This window comes from Athene noctua, chromosome 1 (assembly GCF_965140245.1).
Source record: "Athene noctua chromosome 1, bAthNoc1.hap1.1, whole genome shotgun sequence".
In the NCBI taxonomy this organism is placed as follows: domain Eukaryota; kingdom Metazoa; phylum Chordata; class Aves; order Strigiformes; family Strigidae; genus Athene; species Athene noctua.
Window position 1 is genome coordinate 77,584,905 of NC_134037.1, and position 27,549 is coordinate 77,612,453.

Consider the following 27,549-nt stretch of genomic DNA (forward strand, 5'->3'; position numbering starts at 1 on the left):
CTCAACCCATGTGAAACCTGCTATTTCTGCACCAATCATGTGAGACAGAATGAATCCTGAGCAAATCTGCTGGTGGTGACTGGGAGGATAACCTCCCCAGCATCCAACCCGTACATGAGAGCAACACTGGTCAACTTAAAAAGATAACAGGATTTTGTCTGCCGCCTCATATAATTGGTCTAATTCAAGAAAAGCATTTGTTTGGGTACAGATTGTACCATTGCTATGCAGAAAAAACGGTAAATTCCCTTCGGTAGGGAACGGGGAAAAAATGAATGCTGTCCAAAGAGCAGCTATGACATTATCAACAATAATTTCAGAGAGTAGGCAAGCACATTTTCAAATATGACGTTGATATAACAGCCTAATAAAATAGTTAGACGCTATTGACATGCAGGTAATGCTGTAATTTTAAGCTGATACAAAGGTGATACAAAGTTGAGATGATACCCAAAGCAGGTATTAGGTTTTCTACTTCTCCCACTAAAATGTAGTCATACAAATATGTTCTATCTAAATGTCTGTGCTGAGTTTCCAGAAGACTAACTCTATATCCACAGCACAAGTACACTAGCATGTCTTAAAGATCTGCAGAAGCAATATGGATACACATGAGAACTAAATCATCACTTTAAACATCTCATTGGGATTAAGCGGACAAAAGATTAACCAAAGAGTGAGGTCACATAATTGCCCCTTCACATTCTAAAGTATCTAAAGATGAATTATTTTTTTTAAAATCTTTTTTTTTTGTTGATCAACAAGTCAAATAAATTTATTCATTAGAAACTGTTATTGTAATATCCTGTTACCAGAGATAATGGATTTTGAATATTGATGTGTGTTCAAAATCGATTTCATAACTGAATAACATATTTATTTTTCTTTAGGTTGCTCAACACTGGATCCATGTACTGTCAATTGTGTATAAAAATATAATTGAAAACAAATCTTTCCAGTGTCTTTAAAATCCTTTGTCTTGGCACGCACAAGGATGCTGGTCTTGATTTTTTTTAATCTCCTTGTCTGTATTGAAAGCAGTTTTGTCCAAGCATCCACATTTTTTCCAACAAATATTTTGCAAATACTTCATATTAAAATATATCAAAATATCAAATATATCAATCTCTTTTTTCAGAAAAAATAATATACAAACTCTGTGCACTGGATCTCAGACCCAGAATCAAAATCCTACCCATGGCAGCAGTTAACATCCTCTCCTTAAAGTAATGTTTAATCCTCAGTCTCACACTGGGGAGATAGCCCTTAGATCTTTTAAAGCCAGGGAGAAAACCACTTTTATTTGTAACCTGCTCTATGGATACTTTGTTTGATTTAATAACCTGTGACCAGAGATTCCTTTTCTCTATGAAGTAATTCTAATAGTGACAACTCTTATTTGAAAAAGCTGTAATTTTTCTGGAAGCTGAACATATACCATATTGTTGGCCATGCTACAGGGCTTGATGGTTGCTTGCCTTTTCCAACAACAATTTGCAAGAAGGAAAGAAAATTAGCTGATTCAGTGCAGTTATGCCAATTTTATGCTGGCCCCACTAGCAGCTGAGAAAAACATCACGGTTGCTTAAATAAGAAAAAAAAAAGGTATAAAGACTGAAACTATTCATACAAACTTCCCTAGTTCCACTTAGATCTACACAGCCTTCTAAAAGCAACAAGTATTCTGCACAAATTATCATTTACCAAGGACATACAGTTAAGAACAATAGACTTCCTCACTTTCCTCTGTTGCAAGTCATACCTGCAAGAAGACAAGCAAGCAAACCTTCTAGTATTTATTTCAGCACATGAAGGAAGCAGCTGGTATAATCAGACTCACACTGAACAGTATCACATTACTCAATAAAAAAGATCAGGATATTTAGAGTGTCAGAGTCAAACCACGGTGTACGACCGCCTGTACAAAATGGTCAAACTACTAATTCCATCTCGCAGTATTCAACAACACATAACCACTGAATGACTTGGTTTAAACGAGTGTCAAAATCTCTGACGAAACCCCATGCGGGTGAAGCGATTGTGTGTTCTCCAATACTGTTTAAATTTTTCTTTTGTAGTTGTTGTTGCCAAAATTTCTTCTCTGACAAGCACCAAAGACTCAAACTAAGAAAAATACAGCATAGGTCTGGATTTGCAAAGTCTTTATTTCTTTTAATTTGAACAGGCAGCTATTGCAATCCCAGTTATACAAGTGGTGTTCCAGAAATCCAGGGCACAAAAGTGAACTGTGTGTCAATGCTCATAAAATATTTGACCTACAAGCTTGACCAAACTGTTACTTCTCTGGTTTCTGCTGTTATGTGACAATAACTTTTTACAAATCATTGACTTCATGCTTACTGTACTAATCGGCATTGTTACCACAAACTAATTAATCTTAAGAAAAATATACTGTCATGAAAGCAGCAAAGAAAGTTTAGGTATCAAAGAAACACGACATAGTATGAAGACCAAGAGCTATTTATTAAAAAAGGAACAACAACAAAAGTGTCCCAACAAGGAATGAAGGATACAACCTTTAGCTTCCAAAATAATTTTGCCTTTTAAGCTTTTGATTCCAACTAACAAAGTAATTCTTGAACGTTCTTCTGCCTCAGGTCCTGAAATCCATCTACCAGGAGACTGATAGTTGTGCTCACTGAGATTTTGCAAGTACCTGCTTCTGTGGCATCTATGCACCTTTGTTCCTGGCTCTCAAAATTCAGATACTCTGACCTAACCTTGACAAAGTAAAGCCACTAGAGGAAAAAAAAAAATAGTAGTGAGCAACTGAAAAAAACCCCAACTAATGTGAATAAGCTTTTGTTCTGTTGGTGTATTAAGCTGCTGCTCATGTGTTTAGCATGTTTAAATGACATGCTATACTAACACTTGAGTACCTGGAGCTTTGCAGAATCAATCTTTCATTGGCATCTGATTATATGCATGGTAAGAAAAGCAAAGCCAAAATAACTGTGAAATGCAATGCTAAAAATGCAACTTAAAAAAATAACTGAAAATAGATCCTTTATAATTGCAGACAATACATTACTGACCAATCTGCTTCAAACTGGATTTTTAAAAAATCTTCTTATAGTACAATTCAACTACGTGACTTCTTATTGCACAGAAAACATCTAATGAAAGATTTTTCTTTTAAAATGAAAAAATGAAAAAAAGACTCTTGCTGGTATCAAAAATGTCCTTCTGCACATTCTTGACCTATCTAATGTAAAGTCTTTCTATTTTTCCTCCCCATTTCCTTTTTCTTTCAATCTAAAAAAAAAAAAAAAAAAAAAAAAAAATTAAAATTCAAATTAAAATTCTTTGCAGAATCTAATAAACATAGCAGGGAGAAGGAGAGGGACAAGGAAAGAAAGGACTTCAAAGGATATTATCCTGGCTTACTTAGAAGCTTAATACAGTCTAAGAATCCTGTGTAAAAGGACGAAATAACATAGTCTTACATTTGAAAAAGAACAAACAAGCTAAAAAAGGAAACAAACATGAACACAAGAGTAACAGTATCATATTTCTTCATTAGCAACTAGAGTCTGAAGAAATGCTCACTTTTCTGTAACGCATTTTGAAATGCCAGAAATATTGCCCACCATGCTTAGAAAAATATTTTCATCAGAAATATTTTTAACATGTTTCAATACTAGTGTTAATATTTTAATCCTTGGATAAATACCATCTGAATTGCAAATACATAAAATGTATTTTCTATGTAACAGGAATCTCTTCTAGGGCATAAACAAAAAATATAAATATCTCCCTGAAAACAAGGGGTCATTACAAGGCATCAGGATAAACAGCAAAATGAAGGATAAAGCATATATAATGCATCCTTTTTAAAATGCATACAGATTAGCACAGATTATCAGAAAAGATGGCAAGTGGTTGAGGGAAGAACCCTCTCCAGCGACACCCTGACTCTCATGACTCCAGGCATTTCCAGGAACAACTACCTTATTATCACCAAAAAATAGATCTGAATAATCACTATTAGATCTGCTTTCTGTGATGAAAACCATTATAAATCCCCTACAAACAGAGAGACTCATTAAAGATATTTCATTACTACTTTCTGAATGTGAGGTTATCATTCAGAAAATGTAGAATGATTAGACTGGATGAGTCTAGGCCCTGACTGAGCAAAGCACATACCCCTGCATTTAAATCGTGTTGATTTTGATGAGATTATTTAGATGCAGTAACCTAAACACTGGTTTAACTGCTTAGTGAGCTGAGGCGACGATTTAGGTCTAAATGTTCCACAGAACCTCCAATAACTGTAGAGACACTATCATCATAATAAGGACACCTCTAGAGAAGTATTTTTTTCCCTGCTATTGCAAGTAACTCTAATCGTTTTATTAAATGAAAAACATCAGAGAAAAGAAAAAGATTTCTCAGTAGATGCAATTTCTGTTCTTTCTTCTGGGACAGGAAAATGCACTACAACCAGAGCAGAAGCTGCCAAATGGTCACATTGCCTCACTGGCATGTGAAGCAATCACCTCTCATCAATGCACAGTACTTCTAACACACTAACCAACCTAATTTCTGCATTTTCTCCCCATTCTTTCTGGCTCCAGGAACACTGGAATACCTTAACTTTGACATTCACAAAACTTAAGAAAATGTCTGAGTTTTTGGTACTTGGGCTTTTTAACAATAAGGAATATAAATGCGAGGATGCAGGGAGAGCAACCCATTTAACACTACCTGTACCTAGGCACATTACAGTGTCTTCAAGACCAGTTACTATTCAGTCTTGCCTTCTGTTTCCATTTTTTCACTTACACAGAAACTCTTTCAATGTCCTCTGCTATTCTAACAATTTCTTAAAATAATAGCTTACTTCCCTGTTTGTGTAATAAGAATTTGACTTTAAAGACACAAAAATTAGCAGCAAGATTGAGAGAGATGTTTAGAATGCTTTAAATCATTATTTTAAATTGCTCAGATTACTAGAAGGTGGTGTTTCATTAACCAACCATAATTCAAATACCAATGTAGAGAGTTAGAAACTCAAAGGTATGGTAATTTATGAGCCTCTAAATAATGGAAGTTAATTTTGGAACAAGATTTTCACAGCTTGCCAGTGTCACTAAATAACAATAAATGTACTACTTTTTGCATGTAGCAAATGGTATATTTTCAAATAGTACTCCTTATTGTGTGAAAGAAATGAAGTCTTAAATCCAAAATAAGGTATGCTGTTAAAATAGCTATTCTTCCGATAATTTATTTAACTGAGTATAGCTATCTAGATGCTATTAATGTCTTAAATAACTTTTTTTGAACTCATACTCCAGAATGTTTTGAAATAAGTATTGATATTTGAACATGATCAAATGAAAATTACTCCTTTTTTTGGTCAGTCTCACCCTTTTCCTTTTGTGGCTGAACAGTGAAAGTCCAAAAAAGAGTCTTTAAGTGAAACTCTTTTCAGAGTTTCTTGAAAGTGTGGGCTATGAGTGAGAATTTGTAGTAAAAGAAGAGGATAATGTATTAGAAAACATTGATGCAACCATACAATAAAGCAGATAGTAGAATAATTACCCCTTACTAAGACTTGTGAGGAATTTGAAAATATATATACATATATGCCTAAATAATACACAGGTAGTTGATGAGATTTTAGGAAAACCACCTAAAATACCAAGAGCACAAACTCCCACCAGCCTCCACTGAAAATTAAGAGCATACGCTACTTAAGGAGCACTAAACAGGTGCTCCAGTCTGCATGTGTGGGCTCTCCAGGATCTATACACAATATGTCTATACACAGCAATCCACACTTGGCTTGGTATAAAGCATATGCACAAACCCACAAACCTATGCAGGTAATCCCAGTTGTCTTGAAATTTTTTTACTACTTCTATTATGTACTCTTGAAATAAATTAAATATGTTTGAATAACATTTCTCAATTAAAAAAAAAAAATCTTAAGGCATATTTGTCAAACCTCATATAGCTTGCATAATTGAGCCATGTGTCATGAGTTAGTAATACTAAATTCATACTTTCCTTATTATACATTTAAAATACTATACTTATATATTCTCATTCAACTTTCCCCTTTACAATAAGTAAGGAAAAAAACCAGCAGACACTAATAGTAATTCAGTTATGAGTCCTATCTCTTAGATCATTAAAACTTTCTTGGCCAGAATTTCTAATATGACTTCATTTCTGAATGGTTCATACTTCATAAAGGAAAGGTCAATAGACGTCCCAATCACACTGCAGATGTGAAATGAATAGCATGGAGATCAGAGATCTACCAAAGTATACGCCAGTCCACCTGCTGACTTCTTGGACTCTGGTACAGACTTTTGCACTAACTAATCATTTATTCAGAAGTCTATTGAATATTTCTTGGCTCTCTTAGTATTTTTTATGAATTGAAATTTAAAATAAAAGTGTAAGCCTCTTACTTAAGGCATCATGTACCTTAAAGAATGTGAAGAAAAGAATAAACCATTATCTAGTTTTCCTCTAAAGAAAATTATTATAGACCTGCATGAAAGATTAAATCTCTTACAGGGTAATAATATGTCCTTCACTGACATTGAAGTCTGCAAGGGTTAAAAACATGGACAATACTTTGAGAGGGGTCCTGCTCAGGTATATTTTGAGTGGATCATTGACTCAGCATTGATCTTGTATTGCTGAAGCATCAGGGGAGTTTTGTCAGTGACCCCAATGGGAACAATATCACATTCTCAATATTAAGGTCAACATTTGTCCTGTGTTTCATGATCCATTTAAAATTGTGAAGATCTACCAATATCTAAAATATTTACTGAGTTTCAAGGGGTTTATATGTTTTTCAAGACTTCAAACAAACCCTGAAAAATCTCATCTAAATTTTGACAGGTTTTGCCAGTATTGCATGTCCTTGCCAGGACAGACTGAATTAGGGAAATGACATGATGCTCTTCAGATAAACATTCCTCTCTTTCCTTTGTTACTGTGTGGCGTGTTGCCTTATACAATATTTTTGTAGCATACACAGGCTCTGAACTGTGCTTAAGAAATTTTAGAAATATAAAAGAAACGAGCAATGTTTCTTTTATATTTCTATGCAAATATAAAATTCTTTTATATTTCTATTATATGCAAATATAAAAGAAGCAATGGTTAATGGATGCAGAGTACATGAAATCAGCAGGCATCATGAACACCAACTTATCAGATGTACACAGCAGCGCTGAGCATTCATTCAGTAATCAGTGAATAGTTAGATCAAATTAAGCTGGGACAACCTGTGATGCCTGTAAACTTCCGTATGCAGAAATCTACAGGTAGAACTTAACTATCTACTTGAACAAAAATAAATTAGAGGTCACTCAGAAAGTTTGCAGCCATGCAAATAAACACCACCTCATTATCAGGTGGTGTTTCATTTCTAAATGTTTTGACTCTAGAAGATTCATTCAACAGATAAAAGGAGAATTAGAAATGTTTTTATACATTCTCAAAATCAACATATCATTTGCTACCAGTATTTTGAAGTCATTGGCCAAAGATAAGGAATGTATAGAAAACATTAAGAAAAAATAGCTAGATATTTGGGGCAATAATAGCAGAGCAATTTGGCTCACAGAAAGGAAGGAGGAAAGAGATGAAAAGGTTGTAGTAAGCAAAGCACAAGATGATCAAGGAGTCAGTAAAGCCTTTTAATGTGGAGACTGGAGATTACAGTACTCTGACAGAAGGAAAAGAAAAAAGAGAAGGATCTCAGGATTGCCTAGAGAAGAGGTGCTTTAGGAGTTACACACTAGAAACAGCTGGAAGAGAGATCCTAGTATTGTATCATTATCAGACCTCAGTTAAATTTCATACAAACCAGGACATTATGGTATTTTCAAGACTGCAGACAGCTGCCAGAAACACAGTATTAGATGTCTGCGATTAATTACTTGTTCTATTTGCCAGCACACAAAGGGTTTCTTTTTCTAGAGACAATAATATTCACTTTTTAAGAAATAGAACAGTAAAGGACAGTCATCTCCCTTACTGAGAACTGACTGCTAAGGCAGCTTGCTAGATTTCAGATTGGTTGCCATTAACACAGGTGTTAATTTAGGAAATAAATTAACCACAAGATCTATACCAGCAATTATAACCCACTTGTGGACTAATTCATTAGCATAAATTCAACCAAGGGTTAAAATGAACAAACAAAAATATCCCAGCAAGAAAACTTACAACAGGCCTCTTGCCCTTAACCCCAGTTTTCACTGGGGTATAAACTACTACCATTAAAAAAAACCCAACAAACCAACAAACTAAACCAAACCAAACCACTCTACAATATAAAAGCCTTATTAGGGAATTATTTATCTAGAAGTCCACCACTTTCAGCGTGAGGTTCATATAACCAAACAATTTTACAGTTTGCCATGAAATAACTGTAGCTTGTTAGATGCGAGGGGTGCAGCGGATATTGTATATCTTGACTTCAGTTAGGCTTTCAACACTGTCTTCTGAAAGATCCTCATATAGAAGCTGATGAAGTATGGGCCAGATAGGCAGGCGATGAGGCTGACTAAAAGCCAGCTGAATAGCCAGGCTCAGGGAGTGGCGATTAATGGCATGAAGTCTAGTTGAAAACCAGTGACTAGCGCTGTACCCCAAGGGACAACACCAAGTCCAGTCCTGTTCAACAGCTTCATTAATGATCTGGATGATGGGGCAGAATATTTCCTGATACAAATCTGTGAGTAGTGGCTGATGCACCAGAGGGTTGTGCTGCCATCCTCAAGGGACCTCAACAGGGGCCTCAACAGGCTGGGAAAATATGCTGACATGAACCTCGTGAAGTTCACCAAAGGGAAGTACAAAGTCCTGCACCTGAAGAAGAAAAATCCCAGAAAAAATCCCCCAGAAAAAATGAGACTCATCAACTGGAAAGCAGCTTTGTAGAAAAGGACCTGGGGTTGTGGAGCACACCAAGTTGAACAGGAGCCAACAGTAAGCCTGTGTGGCACTGCGAGGGTGACCAAGAACCAGCAAAGGTTGTCCAGAGAAGTTCTGGAAGCCCCATCCTTGCAGATATTCCAAAGCTAATGGAAATGGTCCAGACAACCTGCTCTAGGTGATGCTGCTTGAGCAGGGTGGTAGACCAGACGACCTCCAGAGGTCCCTTCCAACCTCAACTAAACATCAATTCTGTAATTCTGTGAAATGCAGGTACATCCAGGAAAATTCATCCCATGTCAAAGATGATACCAGTGGATCAAACTGTTGAGATGAGTAAAGCTGTTAGGTGAAAGTCACTCATTTGATTTCAGATATCCACAATTTCCTTTTTTTTTTTTTTTTTTTTTTTTTTTTTTAATTCAATATAGAAACAGCATTCTTCCGGTTTTATTATGAGACATTTGAGCAGTGAATAGAGAATTCTAACCCCTTCATACCTTCAGTTTCTACAATTATTTTCTGTATTACCACTAATGACAATCAATTTACTTGCCTGCTTAAAAAAACAAATATTATTTGAATGAAACACTGGAAGGAAGAGCATAAAATATAACATAAAAAAGTCAGTGTTATGAAGGTCATGTTATTGAATTCAGAGATCCAGGTTGTGTGGCAAGTTTTCTGAACATAGACACACTTGTAAGCTGAAGACACTCTCTTTTTGACACAGCCATAATGGAATATCTAAATTCAGAAACAAGAAATGAATTATTCTGCCTCTGACCAAGAAAATCCTTGAGACCTTTCAGAGGACAGTAGCAGAAGGTCACATATTTTGTTGCTTAGGTAGGCCAATCTGAACATCTCATATTAGGAAGAAGCCTATTAAAGTGCTGCTTGACATATATGGGCAGCACATTGACTGGGAGAAAATTCCTGTGCCTGTTAGTACCAAGTACGCACACTGCAGTCTTGACTTTCTTCTTATTTGCACCTCTGAAAAAAGACAGGCTTTTGAGATATTCTAATTTTCATCAAAAGCTATACAAATGACGCCTAGAATATTTCCCAAGATTTTTTTTTTTTAAGTATTAGATGCAGCATTTAAAAGTTATTGCACTAAAATGGAAGAAATGCCAATGAGTTGAATGTAGAGTGTTTTTCCTTTTAGTATTCTGTACTCAAAGCACTCTGCAGCTTTTCACAAGCACTACTTAGTTTTCAAGTTTAGCTAATCATAACTCTCCTTAACTTTTCATCTTACTGTGCCAAAGTTTATGACATTGTAAAACCAATAAAACAAACCAAAATATCCGAGTAGCTGGAGAAGATACTAAGCATACCACACAGATAGAGCACTTTGTCTTTAAAACACAAAAGAGGGGTTGTAATACAATAATTCATAAAATCTGTAGCGCAGAAATTAAATAAAGAGAAAAGTACTACAGATTGCCATAAGCCAGAATCACCTAATAGCATTAAAGAGAAAGGAATGACCATTAGAGTCTATGAGATACTCTAAGTACTCCTCAAGGGCCTGTACATGCTTCACTTGCTTTATGTGAAGCCTTGCATTCTTTAGAGTACAATCTTGTTAATCAGTTCTCAAGGTCACAGCTGAATGCAAGAGAGCCAGACTGTGCATCTGTGTAAGAAGCTTATTTCTGGAAAAATTATAGTTCTATTTATGTGAAAATTATATGTGGTTATGCAGTACATAAGTTCAATCCTGCAAACACTTATCCCCATTGACATAATAAAAAAACCCCACCAAACCCACAAAATTGTCTGCAAAATTGAAGTTTAAAGGGTCAAATGAGAGTTGTCAAATGTGCCTGGACACCCATCACAGGGTTTCTAGCGGACAGGAGAAAAAGCTGAAGGTGAGAGGAAGTGCATCCACCAAGGTAATGTGTCATTCCCATTTGAATCTGGATAACGGTAGGATAGACAGGATGGGATGAAGAATGGCAGTTGATTTAGCTTTGTTCTCTTCCTCCGTTATGCTGCCCAGTGCAGCTTCCTCTACCACTAAAGGAGAAGGCAGGAGAAGGAAGAGAGTCTGGCCAAGAGGGCACAGCAGGGAGCAAAGTGCAGCTCTGAGCAGTTATGCTGTTTCTCCATTGATCTCAGGACAGCACAGCTACACATTCTTTGAGGAGACTTAAATTTTGCTAAGTGAACCATAACAAACTATTAGGTATCAATATGTGGCCAGACAGTACTAAAATTAGATTTCTGAAAGTAAAACTATAAAAATTGTGGAATATTTATAACACAATAAAAAAGTGTACAAAATACCCCGTGCAAGCAAAAAAAAAAAACAAAACCAAAAAACCAAACCAAATAAACCAAAAGCCAAAACCAAAAAAAAACCCAAACTAAAACCCAAACAAAAAAACCCAAACAGCTTTCCTGGCTTGTTTAAAGAAATCTGCCAGCCAAAGAAATATAATGAAGCAAGCAGATGAAATAAAAATGCATCACATAGTTAGGCTGCTAAAGAAAGGAGAGAATTATCCTATTTTGACATTACTTGAGGATCAGTTGTCTCCTGAGAATGACTCAAATGAAGAAATCTTACTGATGGAAAGGAGCTTTAAATGGCTGTTAATATCATCCCAACCTGTAATTCCTAACAATGATCATGGAATTTCAAGTGGAGGGTGATTTAGGGGAGAAAGAGTCTAAAGGTTTCAGCAGACTCAAAAAAGAGATAAATGATTCTGATGCAAACTGGTAACCACCAGAGTGACCAAGGCAAAAGAAGATAATCAGTTCTTCCTGAGAAGCAGTTTAACAACCTTGCCATTCACACCTGTAGGACCTGGTAGGGACCAGTTTACCCAGCTGCATTATCATGACCATCCATCACTAGCCATAGAGACCATGAGTACTTAGACTCAGAATTCTTACTTGAAACTTCTTCTGCTCCTAGGGACCATTATACTTACCTTTGAAAGACGGTGAAGAAAGAAAAGCTTTTAAGAAAAATCACTTTGATTTAATACCTACTTCAGGATTTTTATTTCTTTTTAAAATTATTCTTTTAAAACACTATTACTTTAACAGACACATACACAAAAATATGCCCCCACAAACTGTGACAACTATTTTGGCTTGAATTATAGATATATTTGAAGTGCAAGGCAGAAAAAGATCTGTTTCTTGAAAATTAGATGATGGAAGTCTTTAAAACACTGTTCTCTCTCCATATTTTGGCATTTTACTTTAAACACAAGATTAAATTACAAATGTATTGACTGAACAAATGACTTTCTGAAGCTGTTTTATCTTTATGCAACCATATTGCAGCTTCACTCTCACCACATGCTTCCTGATCAGGACATGGTCTGATTCCGTGTGAGGTATATATACCAAACATGAATAAATATAACTTCTTTTGTCAGAAAACCCAATACAAGTCAGACACTTTGAAGGCTCTGGAGAGAGCCTTGCTCACAAGTATAGTTCAAGATTGACATCAGCATTGCCAATCCGTTTGCAAGAACATGTTGGCCAGATTCATAGCGGTAGCATCTCTGAGTGCAGTCAGCTTTGCTGTACTGGGTATCTCAAGAGGCTGGCCTGGGTTTCTTGCCAGCTAACTGTATGATAGTGGCTTTAGTGTTCACAAGGAATGTACCTTATGGGAAGAGGTTTGACTATTCCTTTTGTTGCTAAGAAGAAAACAAGAAGAAGAAAGAGGAGTTGAATTTGCAATTTGAAAAATGCAAATATCATTTGCATGCCAAAAGAGCACTGTCTGGTTCCTACTTTTACTATAAATGTGGGTAAATTTGTCTCCTGTGCAAAGTGAAATAAGAATAGTGTAATTAGTGGGGAGGAAAAATGTTTAGAAATGTAATCCACTTCAAATAACTTAAGATTTCATATAGACAAGAAAGCAAGAAAAAGGAAGTGTGTTTATATATGCATATATAACATATGTATTATAAATATATAAGAAGAAATAAATCAAAGCTCCATTCTGCTTAATAAACATGTGGGAGTACCTATGCTTAAAGTGACACAGAACTGAAACAGACTCAGAGGAGGGTTTTTTTTAAGGCTTGTAGCTGCAGAAGAAGTCTGAGGAGGCTCTGAAATCTTTGAACAAAGCAACAGCATTTATGCTATCTCATGTATTCAGCAGTGGAGGCATCATTTTTCTCTTATCTTGCTATCTAGCAATGCACACTTTCTCTACTAATTTAATCACTATTCATTAACACTGACCTCTTGCATTAGCATTTCCAACCACAGCCACAGCTGATCTCCAGAGACCAACTGTAAGACAGGTCTTCTCTGCAAGAGAAAGTTCCATCAGTGCAACTGGAGAAATTATATTTTAAAAAATGAAAACCTTTTGATGGGCAACTGTACTTGTTTTCATCCTGCTTACTGCATTTCAGTGTTTGCTGATAAGGAATTACGTTAAAACAAACTAAAATAAACATCTCAAGTGAAAATAAAATACAGCATAGGAGTTTGTACCAATATAAAAACATGTTTTAATTGGTGCCATTTTTCTTGTAGTATTCTTACAATGACTTGCTGGTGCAATATCACTACCATTCACGAACTTGTACTGGGAAAATGATCATTCCCTTAATAGTCTCTTTCATCAGTCTTCAAAGTCTGCAGGCTGCTGCCTTAACATGTCATAGTTATTGACTGAACCTAACAAGAAAACCCCTAAGATTTATTTCTTGTCATTTTCAAACCACTGCAAATCAGCATCTTTTGCACTAAGTTCATAACAGTTATTTATAAACAATTTTAACTTAACTGTATGTTTCAAATTTCACCAGGGGACTGAATTTATTTCCATTGTCCCTGCCTGACCTTGCCCTGGATTTTTCCTTTATAAGGAAAATTTAGTTGTGTTGATATCTTAGCTGGTAATGTACTTGGTCTGTCACATCACAATTTACACTAAAATGTTTACTATCATTTTTCATTATACAACAATGACAGTGTTACAATCATTTAGTATTTTAAAATTTATAAGTTTTAAAGTAATCATGTATTTAAGTTTATTAAATGAAGTTTCATGAAAATACATTGATTTGGAGGAAGAAGAAATTTCTCTGCAGAAGATCTAAGTCAGAACCCTACTGGTTTCTCTTATAGAAGAAAATAAAGAAAGACTCTGCGATACTGGCTTCAGAAATTGTCTCATATTCAATGAGTCAACCTTGAACAACCAAAAAATGAAGGAGAGGAAGAAGAAGGAAGAGCTATGAATGATCATGAGCTGCTCAGAAAAAAAAAAAAAAAAGTATTTCTAGCTAATAAATTCCATTAAAGTTCCACCAATTGCTTTTGAATGTTTACAACACTAATGCACTAAGAGCTTTGCATGCTCAGCTGTTTATAAGTGTTGATAGAAAATGTATGAACTCTTTTTCTTACACTGATGTCAACTCAGTACAGTGCTATGCTAGTCTATGCTACACCATGGTTTATAGAGAAATAAAACAATGTGTGCCTAGTTATTATACATATATAAAGGAACATATTTCTCAATCCCTCCTTGTTTTCCCAGACAAAATTTTGTACCCATCTGAAAATTCTGAACTCTGAAAATGATACACTTCAAAAATACGATTCTAGAATCTGGGATTAGCACCTTGCCCTGGATATCTTTTTAAAGTAATAGGTATACACTTGCCATCAAATTTCATACACGGTATTTTCCTAAAATGTCTATTTGAATTAGGTATTTTTGAAATCTGATAACAATCCCTACTGAGCTATTACACTGAGGAACTGAATGGCTATTAAAGACACTACCTAGGACAACAGTTACTGTTTCATATCAGATCATTAAGTGACTCTATGAAGTGTTAAGCAACATTTAGTAAAAGTTCCCTGCATATTATGACAGGTTCTCTGCTTTACGAATAGTCCATCATGTGTTTTGATTTCAGAAATTACATCCTGATACTTTTGTCTGATACAGCTATTTTCGAATTTTGCTAAGTTTCTGCAAATTAAAATTATTTTTCTAGGGGCATATTTAGATTTTTGCTGCCAGGCTGCTTCATTCCTTCTCTAATATTTTCCCTCTTGTTTCTCTATGCTATAAATGCCAACCACATATTCCATAAACATTTTTTTTCCATTTCCAATTTTTGCTAAATTACAGTAATAAGAATTTGACAATACTGCTGTGGCAGATGTCAGTGATCTTGCTATGATTTTATGACTCAAAAATAACCTAAAAAAAAAGAACCATAGCGGAAAGCAAATGTTCATGTTACTTTTTTCTCTGTAGTGCCTTACAGAGCTAAATATACAGAACATTAATTTTTCTGTGTATCTAAAGCTACAGTTACATTAATTCTTGTAGATTTTATCCAAGACATAGCAGCCTAAGGGATTATTCAATTATCAATGCAAATGCTAGCAAATTACTAACTCTTTATGATTTTGTCAGAAACAGACTTAATAGTTCTGTTTCTTCCACATTGAACTATTGTCTCACAAAGTCATCTTCCAAAAATTAGGCTTTAACGGACTTAATGTTGATCATTTTTCAATACACTTTATAGGACTGTTTAGGAATTTACTTATTTTTATTTGACTTCTGCTTCAATAACAGTCTACACTCTCTATATCTTTTTCAGTTCACTGAATTGTTTATATATATTCTCCGTTTCTTTTGTCCTAGTGGAATGCAGTAATTGATAATAAGGGACTAAAAATTAATTTCTCAAACTCAATTAAATAGATACTCATTAGCAGCAACTAAAGAATTTCTGTTCTACATATATTATTTCTAAGACGGTGAAAATAAAGAATAAAACAGAAAGGAGAGTTGGATAAAACTGAAGTTGGGAAAATGAAATTGAGGAGATGTACTGTCTCTCATATGAAGTTAACAATGCACGTTACATGAATCAATTCACAATAGAAATAAAGTTCAGTCGTTTCAGATACTCTTAGCAGTGGCTGTTTCAAAAATACTTAAACATATCAAAAGTCATATATAAAGATATAAAAATAAGCAGTGAGCCAAGACACTCCCTTCCATGAGTCCTTCCTACCTTTGATAAGTTCTTTCAGTTAAGCAGAAAATCAATGCAATTTTCTGCATTTACTACTTCTGCTGATGATCAGTTAATCAGGACAGAGTAGTTCTGCCCCCAAGTAGCTGGAGAATAGCTGCAAAGGGGTGAAAGCTGGGAAAGTTGGAAAGATGTAACAATAAGTACAGTCCTCATTTGATATTGTGGACTGTCTCTCAGGGATGTGTTAGATTTCAAATCTGCCTTGATACAGTAGAAACAATACATAACTGTGAGTAAAATGGAAAGCAGAAAAACATTCTTCACAAAAATCAGCTGCTTAAAGAAATAAATTAATATATACAAGTTTAAAAGACATGTTATCTTTTTTCATACATGCTATCAATTTATATGTGTACATATAATTTTTGTGACTATATACACAAATACAGTGCTTTATCTGAACTATACTTAAAAACAATTTTCACACAATAAAGACATGTTATTTCTCTATACTTAACTTCATTTCCAAAGAACAATTATCTGTCTCCTATCTTCCATCAATGATTCATTACTGACACATTTCAAGTTAGTTACTAAATGTCAATTCATTAAAAACATTAAAGCAGTGACATTTTTTTAAAAGGGCAGACTTCTCATAGTTGCACTTGATTTTGTAAAATCTTCTTCAGCTGTCACATTCACATCAATTCCTCATTGTTGCCTATTTTTAAAATATTATAAAAGAAAGTCAAAGACAATAAAAGGTGATGGTCCAACAGCTCTCAGCTGCTCAGCAGACAGCAAGAGCGGAAGCTTCTCCACAAAACCTTTGCGTAATATTTCAGTTGAGACCTGAAAGGAACATCTCTGCAATTTGTTCACCTTGTTCCTTCAGACCTCAGGTCTCTGCTGAGATTATTAGGCTTGCTAATAGTATTGCCTGTGATGGTGAGTCTTTGAAATATGGATATCTCTCCGAAGACAACTGGATTGTGACCTCCAATAACACTCCTTATAGGTCACTACAGGGCCAGCAGATGGTGATAATATTCAGCTATTACTAACCATGCCTGGAGCAAAGCCAACCAGAGATGAAAAGTCTTTGTCTTCCATGTTAAGGAATTAATTTTAAAAAGAAAGAAAAGAAAGTCACAAACACCTGAACCTGCAAACATCTATGACAGAAAAATCATACAGTGGGTCTGCAAATTTCAAAAACGTCTCTTTAAACAACATTTCACAAACATCTGCTACTATGCTTTTCTTAGACATTGCAAATGAATTCTAACTTTTATATTTAAACTTACAGCACTTGCAAAAAATTATATTCATTAGCTAACATTTTTCATTGATTGCTCAGATGCGAGTAGTCATACTCTTAGGCTTCCTCAAAATATCCTGGAAGTGAGGTCCACGAAATTTTGCATGTGGTATACTTGGATACCTCACACATTTCAGTTTTAAAACTAATAATTCATCCAAATACATTTAAATTGTTAAGTTTTTGTGTCTTGCAACATGTGTTAAAAGACATAAACGAAGAAATCTGCAAAAACAGCTCATTGTATTAATCATGCCATGAATAAGAATGGCAGAGAAGAGACAACATCTAACACAGAGCCTACTGATAATACTCCGTAATCTGCAGACTTCAGGTGAAACTTCAAAAGAAAAATGGATTTGATAATATGTATTGCATCCCATATGAAGCTGGAGATGCACATTAATGAAATAAATTCAAATTAAAAATAAAATTCACTTGTGACTACCTTGAAAATTCTTAGCAGTGTCTGTTTCAAAAACATGTAAACATACCACAAGTCACATATATTTATATTTGCAAATATACAGCTAAGTGTAAAAAAAATCAGCAAGTATTTAAGACATTCCCTTCCATTTGTCGTTCCTGTCAGATTTACACTAACGCACATGCCAAGCAAACAAAGGATTAAGGTAGAAAAACTTCTGCACCATAAAGAAGGGAAAATAGGGAGGTTTTGTTCTCCCAGATGGAGATAAATAAGTTCACACTTTATGTTTAGCAAAGGAGATGAGTGAGGTTGCATAAAATGCTCCTCACTTGTCTCCTGCCAGCAAAGGAGATGTACAATATGACACTACAATAGCTTCGACAATCTATTCTTCACAAATCTGTAGAAGCTGGAAGCTGTCTCCCTGACATGCAGTTGCAGTGCAGATTTTAACAGATTCAGAGGCAAAAAAATAAGAATTGCAATGCTGTCCTGTCATTGCCATGGGGGCTGATGTGTACTAGTGGTTACAACTCAATGAAAAGGTTAAGGCAACTCAATTTCATGCACAAGACACATGTTTCAGAAGCCCATGGTACAAGTGTTTGAGTCTAAAACCCACAGTGTGCACCACTAATGAAATGAAGATAATTTACTGGCGTTAAGAGATTTTGTTCACATTTCAAAAACACCAACAAAAGTGCTAACAAAATGTTTCCTCTGCATGGTTTTGCTTGTATCAGGACTCAAATATTAGAGCTGTAACAATCACTATTCCATAGGCTACTTTACTGGGGAAAAGAAAAAAATCTCTAAACCAATTAGTAACAGTTCTTAGTTTGATATTTGATTAATTTCTTATTTTAAGTGATTCTTAAGAAATCCCATTAATTTCACAAGCATTAGAAGAGAAAGCAGCAGACATTGTCCCTGATGGTCATAGTACTTAGACAAAGTAGATTTAATTCTTAAGGTAATCTTTTCCCACTCCTCTTTGAACTACTCAAGGTATATAAAGACAACAGAATGTAACAGGCAGAGATTTGGAGCAGAGACCACATTATCAACACAGGTTACAGAGAGGGAAAACGTACTTTAAAAAAGATGAGCTAAATGCAGATTTAATAACTTGCTTGGATTACTATGGCCCAAGGGGTAATTTTATGATCCTATACTCCAGAAATGAAGAGAAATAGCAATTATAATTCTAGAATAAGGCGCTATTTACTCTTCTGAAAAACATCACATGGGCAATGTCTTTTAATGGATGTAGTCTGCATTTTGATCTCAGAAGGGAACAGAAGGTCCTTGGTAAAACTGTTTTCAAATAACAACAAAATTGACCTGAATCAAATTTGTAGGACAGCTTCTTCACTTTGAAATGTTTAAAGTTCAGATATGGTTCCTTATAAGAAGCTGAATTTTGTAAATTGTCCCTTCCACTGTAATATTTGATACAAATCATGAAACTAAAGATTAAGGAATTACTTGTATTTTAAAGGTTTTGAATACCATGGCAGACCTGCTACCTCATATTCTTTCTGTCACATTCACTGCTGTCTTCCTCCTCTGATATTCTTTCCCATTTTTTTTTAAATCCAGACTGCATTAATATCAGCTATTTACAGGAAGAACAAAAGGTAAGACAAATTATTTCAGATGTTTCTAAACAATCTTTTAAACTGTAATAGAAGAAACATTTTACTTCAAAGCAATGTAAATGAGCAATATTGGACTGCATGTAGTGGTCAATAAGAAACTTGACACACCTATATCAACAATAATGTCATAGAGATCAACCCCCAAAATACTACATTACAAAAATCCTAATCCCCATAATAACCTGGGGGAGTTGGTCTCCCTTTGGCATGTAAAATCTGCAGGTAAAATCCACAACTGAAGATCATTCACATATATACTTACTGAGAAGCAAACGATTCCATCCCTTACCAATTAGGAAATTGTCCTAAATCTGCAGTAATGGAAATGAGTAGTAGTGATAGGGGAATGGCATAAACTTCTGTTGAAGGGAAAAAAATTGTAAATTGTACTTTCTTCTTCAGGTAAAAGAAATAGACTGAAAAAAAAGATGGCTAATTAAGAGCTAGTGAGAAGCTTAGGAGGCTCCAAGTAGTCTGACCAGCACCAGATTAACAGTTATTCCTAAAGACATACAGTCATTCATTCTCATTCTTTATTGACTGAAGAAGAGAGCTGTCTACTGACTTTCTAACAGGACTTCCTATAGTACATTCACTTTACGTTTTTCCCCCCAAGTACTGATCTCCAACACTCTCCTGCCCATGGAGTCTAATGTGATCACAGTATGAACTGATTTGGCTGAAAAGAATTATGACAAACCTTACACCATGGTTACCCTTAAAGAACACCTAGCATATGAACTTCTATCACTCTCCACTAGCAAAATGAAGCTCTCACTGTCAACTCTAGTATTTGGAAGTCCGAATAGCAGAAAAACATATTACAAGATTCCATTGTCTAAACAAAACAAGACATTGTTTTTTTGTCCAAGATTATGAAGTAGGGATTTATTTGATAAAAATTTCTGATAACACAACAGCAAATACTTCTCCTTCTGGAGACGTCTTTCTACCTGTTAAGGGACAGCAAGCCCTATATATCTTTTACACTTACCTGTATCTGTTGGAAGCTAAAAATAATGGTGCCTTTAGGAATTGTACGCTACCTAGTTTGTGAAAGACAACGTGAGGCACTTCTGTTGTGCACATTTTATTTTTACACTGCTTAACACTGCTGTTATTACTGAGCCTGATTTATGGGTCCTCTGGGGTACTCCTAACCCCTTTGGATGTTATTTCAACTGGAAACAGTTGACAATAGCAAATCTCCCCTTGAGGACTGCGCAGTTTTAGTATTTGTTTCAACTTTCAGCCATTTGCTCAACCTATTAAGAGCTTCTGCAAAGACATAAAATAGCAACCCATCTCCTTGAATGCTACAAAAAAATGCATAAAGGCTGCAAATTCACACTAACTCTGCTGCAGATAAGCAGAATACATTGGAAGGCATTACACTACATGGAATACTGCCTATGGATTTAGCATAACCCTAAAAGGGTATTTGGCTCTGAAGTACTTCACTCTGTTGGTCAGAGCTGCACGAAAATATCATCTCAAATATAAACCCAAGGCAAACAGAAATTGCCTAATGTAAGCTTGAGAATAAAAATTGGCAATAGGCTTAAACATCACTTCCACTTTGTATTTTTCTATGTATGATAGACAACAGTACTGCTTTAAATAACATTTTTATGAGCTCTGCAAACTTTGCTAAAACCATTCATATGCCATGCCAAGAATCCTGAAGCTTAGGTGCTCTGCCTGTGGTGGACTAACTGTCCATGATAAACGGATGGAAAAAAATAGGGAAATGGTATATCTTGCTGTGGAAAATAATATTTAAGAAATATGTAAATAGCATCCGGCTGTCATCTTTTCCTGCATATTTTTTTTCAGCAAAGAAGAAGAAAAATATATTTTGAAGAACAGATACAAACTGTTTATTTTACTGTAGTGAAGCTAATACAAAGTAATAGTTAATGTACCAAATACAGCCATACCTCTTTTCCACCTGAATGCTACAGAATGATGAAAGCAGGTTTCACAAAATACTACAAACTGCAAAGTGCCCTGGATGCTACTTTTCAACTGCATAGAAGTATTGGAAAGTAATTGCCAGCACATATACTTATGCTCATCTAAATGTCTAACTAAAGTAAAAAGGTTATGGATATTTGTGTAATTTCTTTGAGTTATACGTAAATATTCCAAGAATGCTAGATTGGAGAAAAGAATTAGAAATTAAAAAAACTGAGCAAAGATTTCATAAATATCCCAAGAATTTACTATGGCCTTTTTGGAGCACTGATAAATGACTTCAGTGTCCAATCTCTACCTTTTTGCAAAATGGGCTTTTGCATTTTGACCATCCTTGCAACTGAAAAAAAAAAAAAAAAAATCAGAAATAGAAACTAAAATAATTTATTTCCCAGCTTTTATTGGAAATTTATTTTATTCACTCAAAGATACATGCGAAATTATATTTTAACAATTTGAAAGATTTGCCATACAAAAAATTAAACAGAGTAAGGTCTTCTTGGCACCTTAGTCATCAGTATCACCTGTAAATGTTAAATATTACACAAAACTGCATAATAGACTTCTGTGGCTGTAAAAATCAAACTTCTGAAAGATAACGAGCATTTAATATATGGATACATTCTCAAAACTTTAGAGTTATCACAGAAATGTGTATCAATATTTTGACATGATGAGACAGAACAATTTTCTCCCATCTTTGTTCTTTTAATGTTGCCTAGAGAAGGAGTTTTTAGACAAGGGTGGGGTTTTTATTTGGTTTTGTGTTTTGGTTTGGTTTGGGTTTTTTTTAAATAGAAAGGACTTAATAAAAACACAGTAAATTGTCAGGAATGAACAACTTTTCCTGAACTCTAGAAAGACTTACGAGTTCTTGAGAACTCAGTGGGCACAACTCCTGGAGATAGGTACTGTTCATCCCATGAAGCTGAGTTGTTTAGTTCAGCAGTTTTACCCGTTCATTGTACTTCACAGTGTTTGGTGACCTCTTTTGATACCTCCCAAGCCCTACACATGGAATAATAGGACACGAATAACCCTTTTCCATGCCACCTTACCACTAGGATAAAGATCTAGTTTCAGAAATGAGTTTCGGCTTCAAGATTATCCCAAGCTGGCTGTGACAAAGAATCAGGCTACCTATCACAGTACTGTGTAGGATATCTGTCAGTCATTGTCATCTAGCTTGGGATCAGAGATCATCTGTTGGCCCTCTCTCATTCAGCAGTACAGACACATACTAGAGCTCTGCCCTGCAGTAAGTCAAATCACTCCTCTTGCCCAGTGAATTGTTAGAAGGGACAGGAGAATTAGCCCCTTTTAAGTGGTTTAGTCTGCATCCTTACTCCAAAATGCCAAGGTACCAATTTGACAGAGACTGATATTTGGCCTTTAACCTGTACCTAGGAGCCAGTTCTGTAAATACACCACAGAGGATGCTGCTGAAATCAACTCTTTCCAGAAGACACACCATAAGAATCAGTACAGAATTCAAGCATTCCTTACAACTTCTCTCTTTTGACCAACAACTATCATTTCACAATTCTCTTCAGTATACACTTTCATGTAAGAAACAGTGCTACCTGCACTACGGCAGAGTCAAGATACAATAGTTTCATGAAAGAGAGGAGGAGCTGAAATAATATTGCCTACTTCCTGCTGATTTCACAGGCCAGTACATGAGAACTGCACATAGGTGGAAGGAGACTAGGAGGCGTGCAGGAGAACAGAGATCACCCACAAAATCTTATGACATATACTGTAAGGCAGGAGAGAATATCCTCTTCATCATTTCACTGCATCACTTGAGGAACAAGAGAGAAAACCTACACATATAGTTCTATGAAGTATGATAAGTCAAATTCTAGCTACATAAATATATTAGTTCATTTACAACCTTTAAAACTGCAAGAAGGCTGCTGAAGTACTCTTATCCTCACTCTTGGGATAACTGATTTCACTGCCTACTGCTGAACAATTAATTCCATGGTCTACAAGACAAACTGGGTCAGACGAGTATTCCCCTCACTTTTTGGAAACTGAAGGGGATAAAACTGCTCTGTAGGCTGTTTTTGTAATATCTGCCATCTAATCCTCTTCTCATGCCACAGGCTTCAGAGATCATGCTATGGTCAAATAAAATCTGTCAGCCATTCAGAAAACTAAAATGAAAATTCATTATCTAAAAAGTATCTGTTTGAACCTTAACAGAAGACAAACCTATTTATGATCAAATGAACCTGCTATGCAAAATAAGGAGAAGACTGAAAGACTTATTATGTGTATGAATAACTTCAACCATGATGGGGAACCTGTTGTCCTCATCACGGATACATAACTAGAAATTCCTAGTGCCTTGTCAGATGCTCAGGCACCCAAATCCTACCTGTGTCTTAGGGTACTCAGTCAAAACTCCTACAAACTTTTAGAAATACAATACTTTAATATCACATAATGGCATCTCAGAAGGGGTCCTGTAAGCTAGAAAGAATCTGAAAATCATGAGGCCAACAGGAAGACGTGTCTTCCTTCCCTGTTCAGTGTATAAACCCAACAAGCTTCTTCATAAATAAATATTCCCAGATTGTGTGATGAGCTAAAAGTCTACTGAAACTTTGGTCTCCCATGATTATTTGATGCCTTAATTTAAATTAATGAGAATTTATATGATTTTGTAACATGTCAATAAATAATCCCACTGAACTTTACTAGTAAAGTTTAGGAGGCCATAGTTCTGGGAACAGTTCAGCTAAGCAAATCCAGAAAATTAAGTCTTTCCTCTTTCCTTTCTTTGGGATTTTGCCACAAAACAGAGGAAAAAATTACAACTTCATGAATATGGGTGAATAGATCTGTACTGAATGTATCAATTCAGGAAAATGCCAACATATCCATTTCAAATTTGATAGAAATAATTAAAAACAGTTCTCTAGCCTAAGTAAGCATGTTTATGGCTGATACTTCTCCCTCTTGGTCTTGGGATAAGGTGAAAGCTGGCCTCAAAATGGAAACTTCATATTATGCTTAATTACAGAGAGAATAACACTGCTGCTTACCTAACCATTAGGGATGAGCTATCTAAGTAATTCTGCCTTCAAGGTAGCCTCTGAAAGAAACACACAGCAATGCTGTAAAAGCTATGTATATGGGAAGTGATGGACACCATACTCTTCTCTTCAACACACAATTATCATTTAATCTCTAACTAAGACTTGAGCCAAAGACTGTCAGCAAGCAATCAGCAGCTATCAATGAAGCAGCACACAAGCATGACATAAAAGCCCAATACTAGATCTGGCATAGAATCAGAACAACCACCTACTATTTTCAACAGGAATTTTACTTCCAGGAATCCAGCTTTTCTTCCCCCAAAAGATGTCTCCTAACACTTTCATTCATACTTCCTGCTATCCTATAAGATTTCTCTAAATTCTTTCTTCTATTGCAAAATACAGAGCAATACTTACAGTGCACATATAACGTGGTGTTATTAGTTTTGAGGTTCCACCTCAAAACGTCTCCTAAACAGTAGGTAAATCTGTTTCAAGTAATTCTTCACTGTCTTTCTCAGGCAATTGGTTTTTAATCCATGCATTTGCAAGTAATGGTATTCTTGAACGTATATGTCCAAACACTATCCAGGAAGATGGATTACAGTATTTAAAACCGCAATAAACAAGAACAGGAGAACAGATGCATCATAAGAAATTACACTTTGATTTATAAAACAAACACCAAAGGGTTCCTTTCTGCAGAAACACTTTGTTCTGCTCAAAATTGGGGTTTCTTTCCCTGGCTCTTAAATATGGATTAGCAGCAAAGTTCTACACACTTATGCCACTATTTTGAGCACTTCAGGTCGTAGTTAGCAGTCAGATTTCCACCTGCAACTCAACTCGGGTACAAAAATATAAATTGTAATTAAATATTTGTACCAGCAAAAAAAAGAACACACCTGAAAATGTGGTCTATTTTCCCAGGGGAAAAAATGTTTAAAAAGGAAAACCAGCAGAGGAAAAAAAGCTTTGAAAGTGATAAGTATTCTCAAACACTGAGACTGTGCATCTCTGACACTTTTTGTTGTACTTACCTAATATCTGTGCATGTTATACATGTGATACAGCGACTGTTTGTTGTAACGAGGTTCAAAGCCACAGATGTTTCACTGTCAGTGGTTGGGTGTGCTCCACATTTAAAGAAAAACTCCTGAAAATTGAAGGAGAGATAAAGAGAAGATTACATACCTGCCGCTCATGTCCTCCCTTTATCTTAGGCTAACTGACATTTGAGACAACAGACAAATCACCACTGCCAACAGAAAAGGAGGACAATCATTAGGAAAGGTTTACAAGGAATCTCTTGCAAAAATACTAGTCTAGCTGTGTATTTTGTTCAGTGATTTCCCTAGCAAAGAAGATCTCTACTTGTGTACTAAGTTGGTATCAGTGACATTCTGTGGTTTTCTAGATTTATGGAAGATAATTTAGTTCATCTTGACTTCATCTAAGTACAGTCATCAAAGGCAGAATAGGAAGCATTGGCACTACAAATTAATATTTAAACTTTTTTTTTTTTTCTTTTTTACAGATGTTACCATTTGCTGAACTTTAGAACACAGAACCTTAGCTATAAATTAATAAAGTCTGGTCTTGCTTTGGTGATGTTGGAAATCTATACAATGCAATTTTAACATATTAAAAGGAAGCTCTAGCTGTCTTGGTAAACATATTACATATGCAATTATATATTATACTGTGTTTGAATTAAGTTGCTTTAGTCCATACTGGTCTATATAGCCTCTTAGACTGCTTTCATTAGCATAATGCTTTTGACACAACTGTATGTTTTATTCTCTTTTCTACTGTACCCCAGGGAAAGCCATACCAATCACGCTGTGCTTTGATAAGGTTTTGTTATAAGAGATTGTTTTAAATGTCCAATGCACATGTAAATAAAAGCAGTCTGAGGATGTGCTTTGCAATAGGAGCCACAGATTAGAGTTTGCAGTTTCTTTGTTCCTATGAGACCTTTTTCCCAGTATCAAATTGTGGAGATATGTAATGAAAACATGAAGACTGGTATAAATCAAGTGTGAATTGGAAGGTAAGGGTATAAAAGCATCAGAAGAAATGATGAGAAGAAGTCATAGAAGAATGACAGGTGTTGATGGCATCAAGATATTAAGATCACAGACGATTTTCAAGACACCCAGACTGGGAAAAAAATTCCTTAAAAAATGAAAAAAGAAAAAGAAATCATAAACTGCAGCAAGAGAAAAAGACACAGAGACTGTGAATAAATCAGTGGCATTCTCTAGTGACTTAGAGGTGTGACAGAATGAAATAAAAAAATATTACATTTACTGTCAACTTCTTTAGGGTGCAAAAGTCTAAAACCAAAAAGTCTAAACTGAAAACCCAGCATTAAGAACAACCCAAAAGCCATGAAAAAGACTTGCTAGGTGGAGTTTCCTATGTCACTCCAAGTTCCTAGTTAAACTACCTGGACACATACTTTAGTGCTTATTAGTATATGAATACAAAAGAAAGAGTGTGGCTGAATGAAATCAATTTTGTTTGATACAAAAATCATCTTGCCCTCTATACAATGTTGCTACAGAGATTTACTACAGTACTGTACTAAAATCAGTCCAGAAAAGCTCTTGTTTTCTCACTGCCTTGAGGCTTGAAGTAGGGATCTCTTTGTCTGCAAAACAACTGCCAGTTACTTTTTTTCTCAGTGGTGATCCTTTAGATATATTGCGTATTTCTACATGAGACAAATACAGTACTACCCAGTAATACCTCTATGGTGGAAGCTGGTAACTGGAATATGAGAAGTATTACTACAACCTTCCTCCTAGGTTAGTCAATCTTGCTTCTCAGAGAAGCACCCATATATGCAATAGATACAACACAAATAAAATATTCAAACTCCAGTATAAGTTAAGGACTCATTGTGTGAAGCATGCGTTAATAGCAGTTTAAGAGAACTAAGTGTTAAGAGTCTAGTTTAAAGGCAACCTTATTTTTAAACCCAAGTAAATGTTCACAAAATTTTTGAAGTAGTCACCTGTGCATATTTACATAGAGCTAACATTTTTTTTTAATAACTAAATCATCTTTCTGTCCCGTTTCATTACATCAGGAAGTAGTTCCAAACAAGAAAATATGCTTAAAGTCATCCTTAGACAAGACTTTA

General features: G+C 35.3%; 1 protein-coding gene across 1 annotated transcript in view; it reads right to left on the bottom strand.

The window, feature by feature from the left end:
• Positions 1-27,549, bottom strand: part of PRKN (parkin RBR E3 ubiquitin protein ligase) — a 746,156-nt gene that overhangs the window by 360,255 nt on the left and 358,352 nt on the right. The window contains exon 7 of the mRNA XM_074899316.1: positions 25,439-25,554. Coding sequence (XP_074755417.1) covers positions 25,439-25,554 — 116 coding nt within the window. The remainder of the gene's footprint in view (positions 1-25,438; positions 25,555-27,549) is intronic.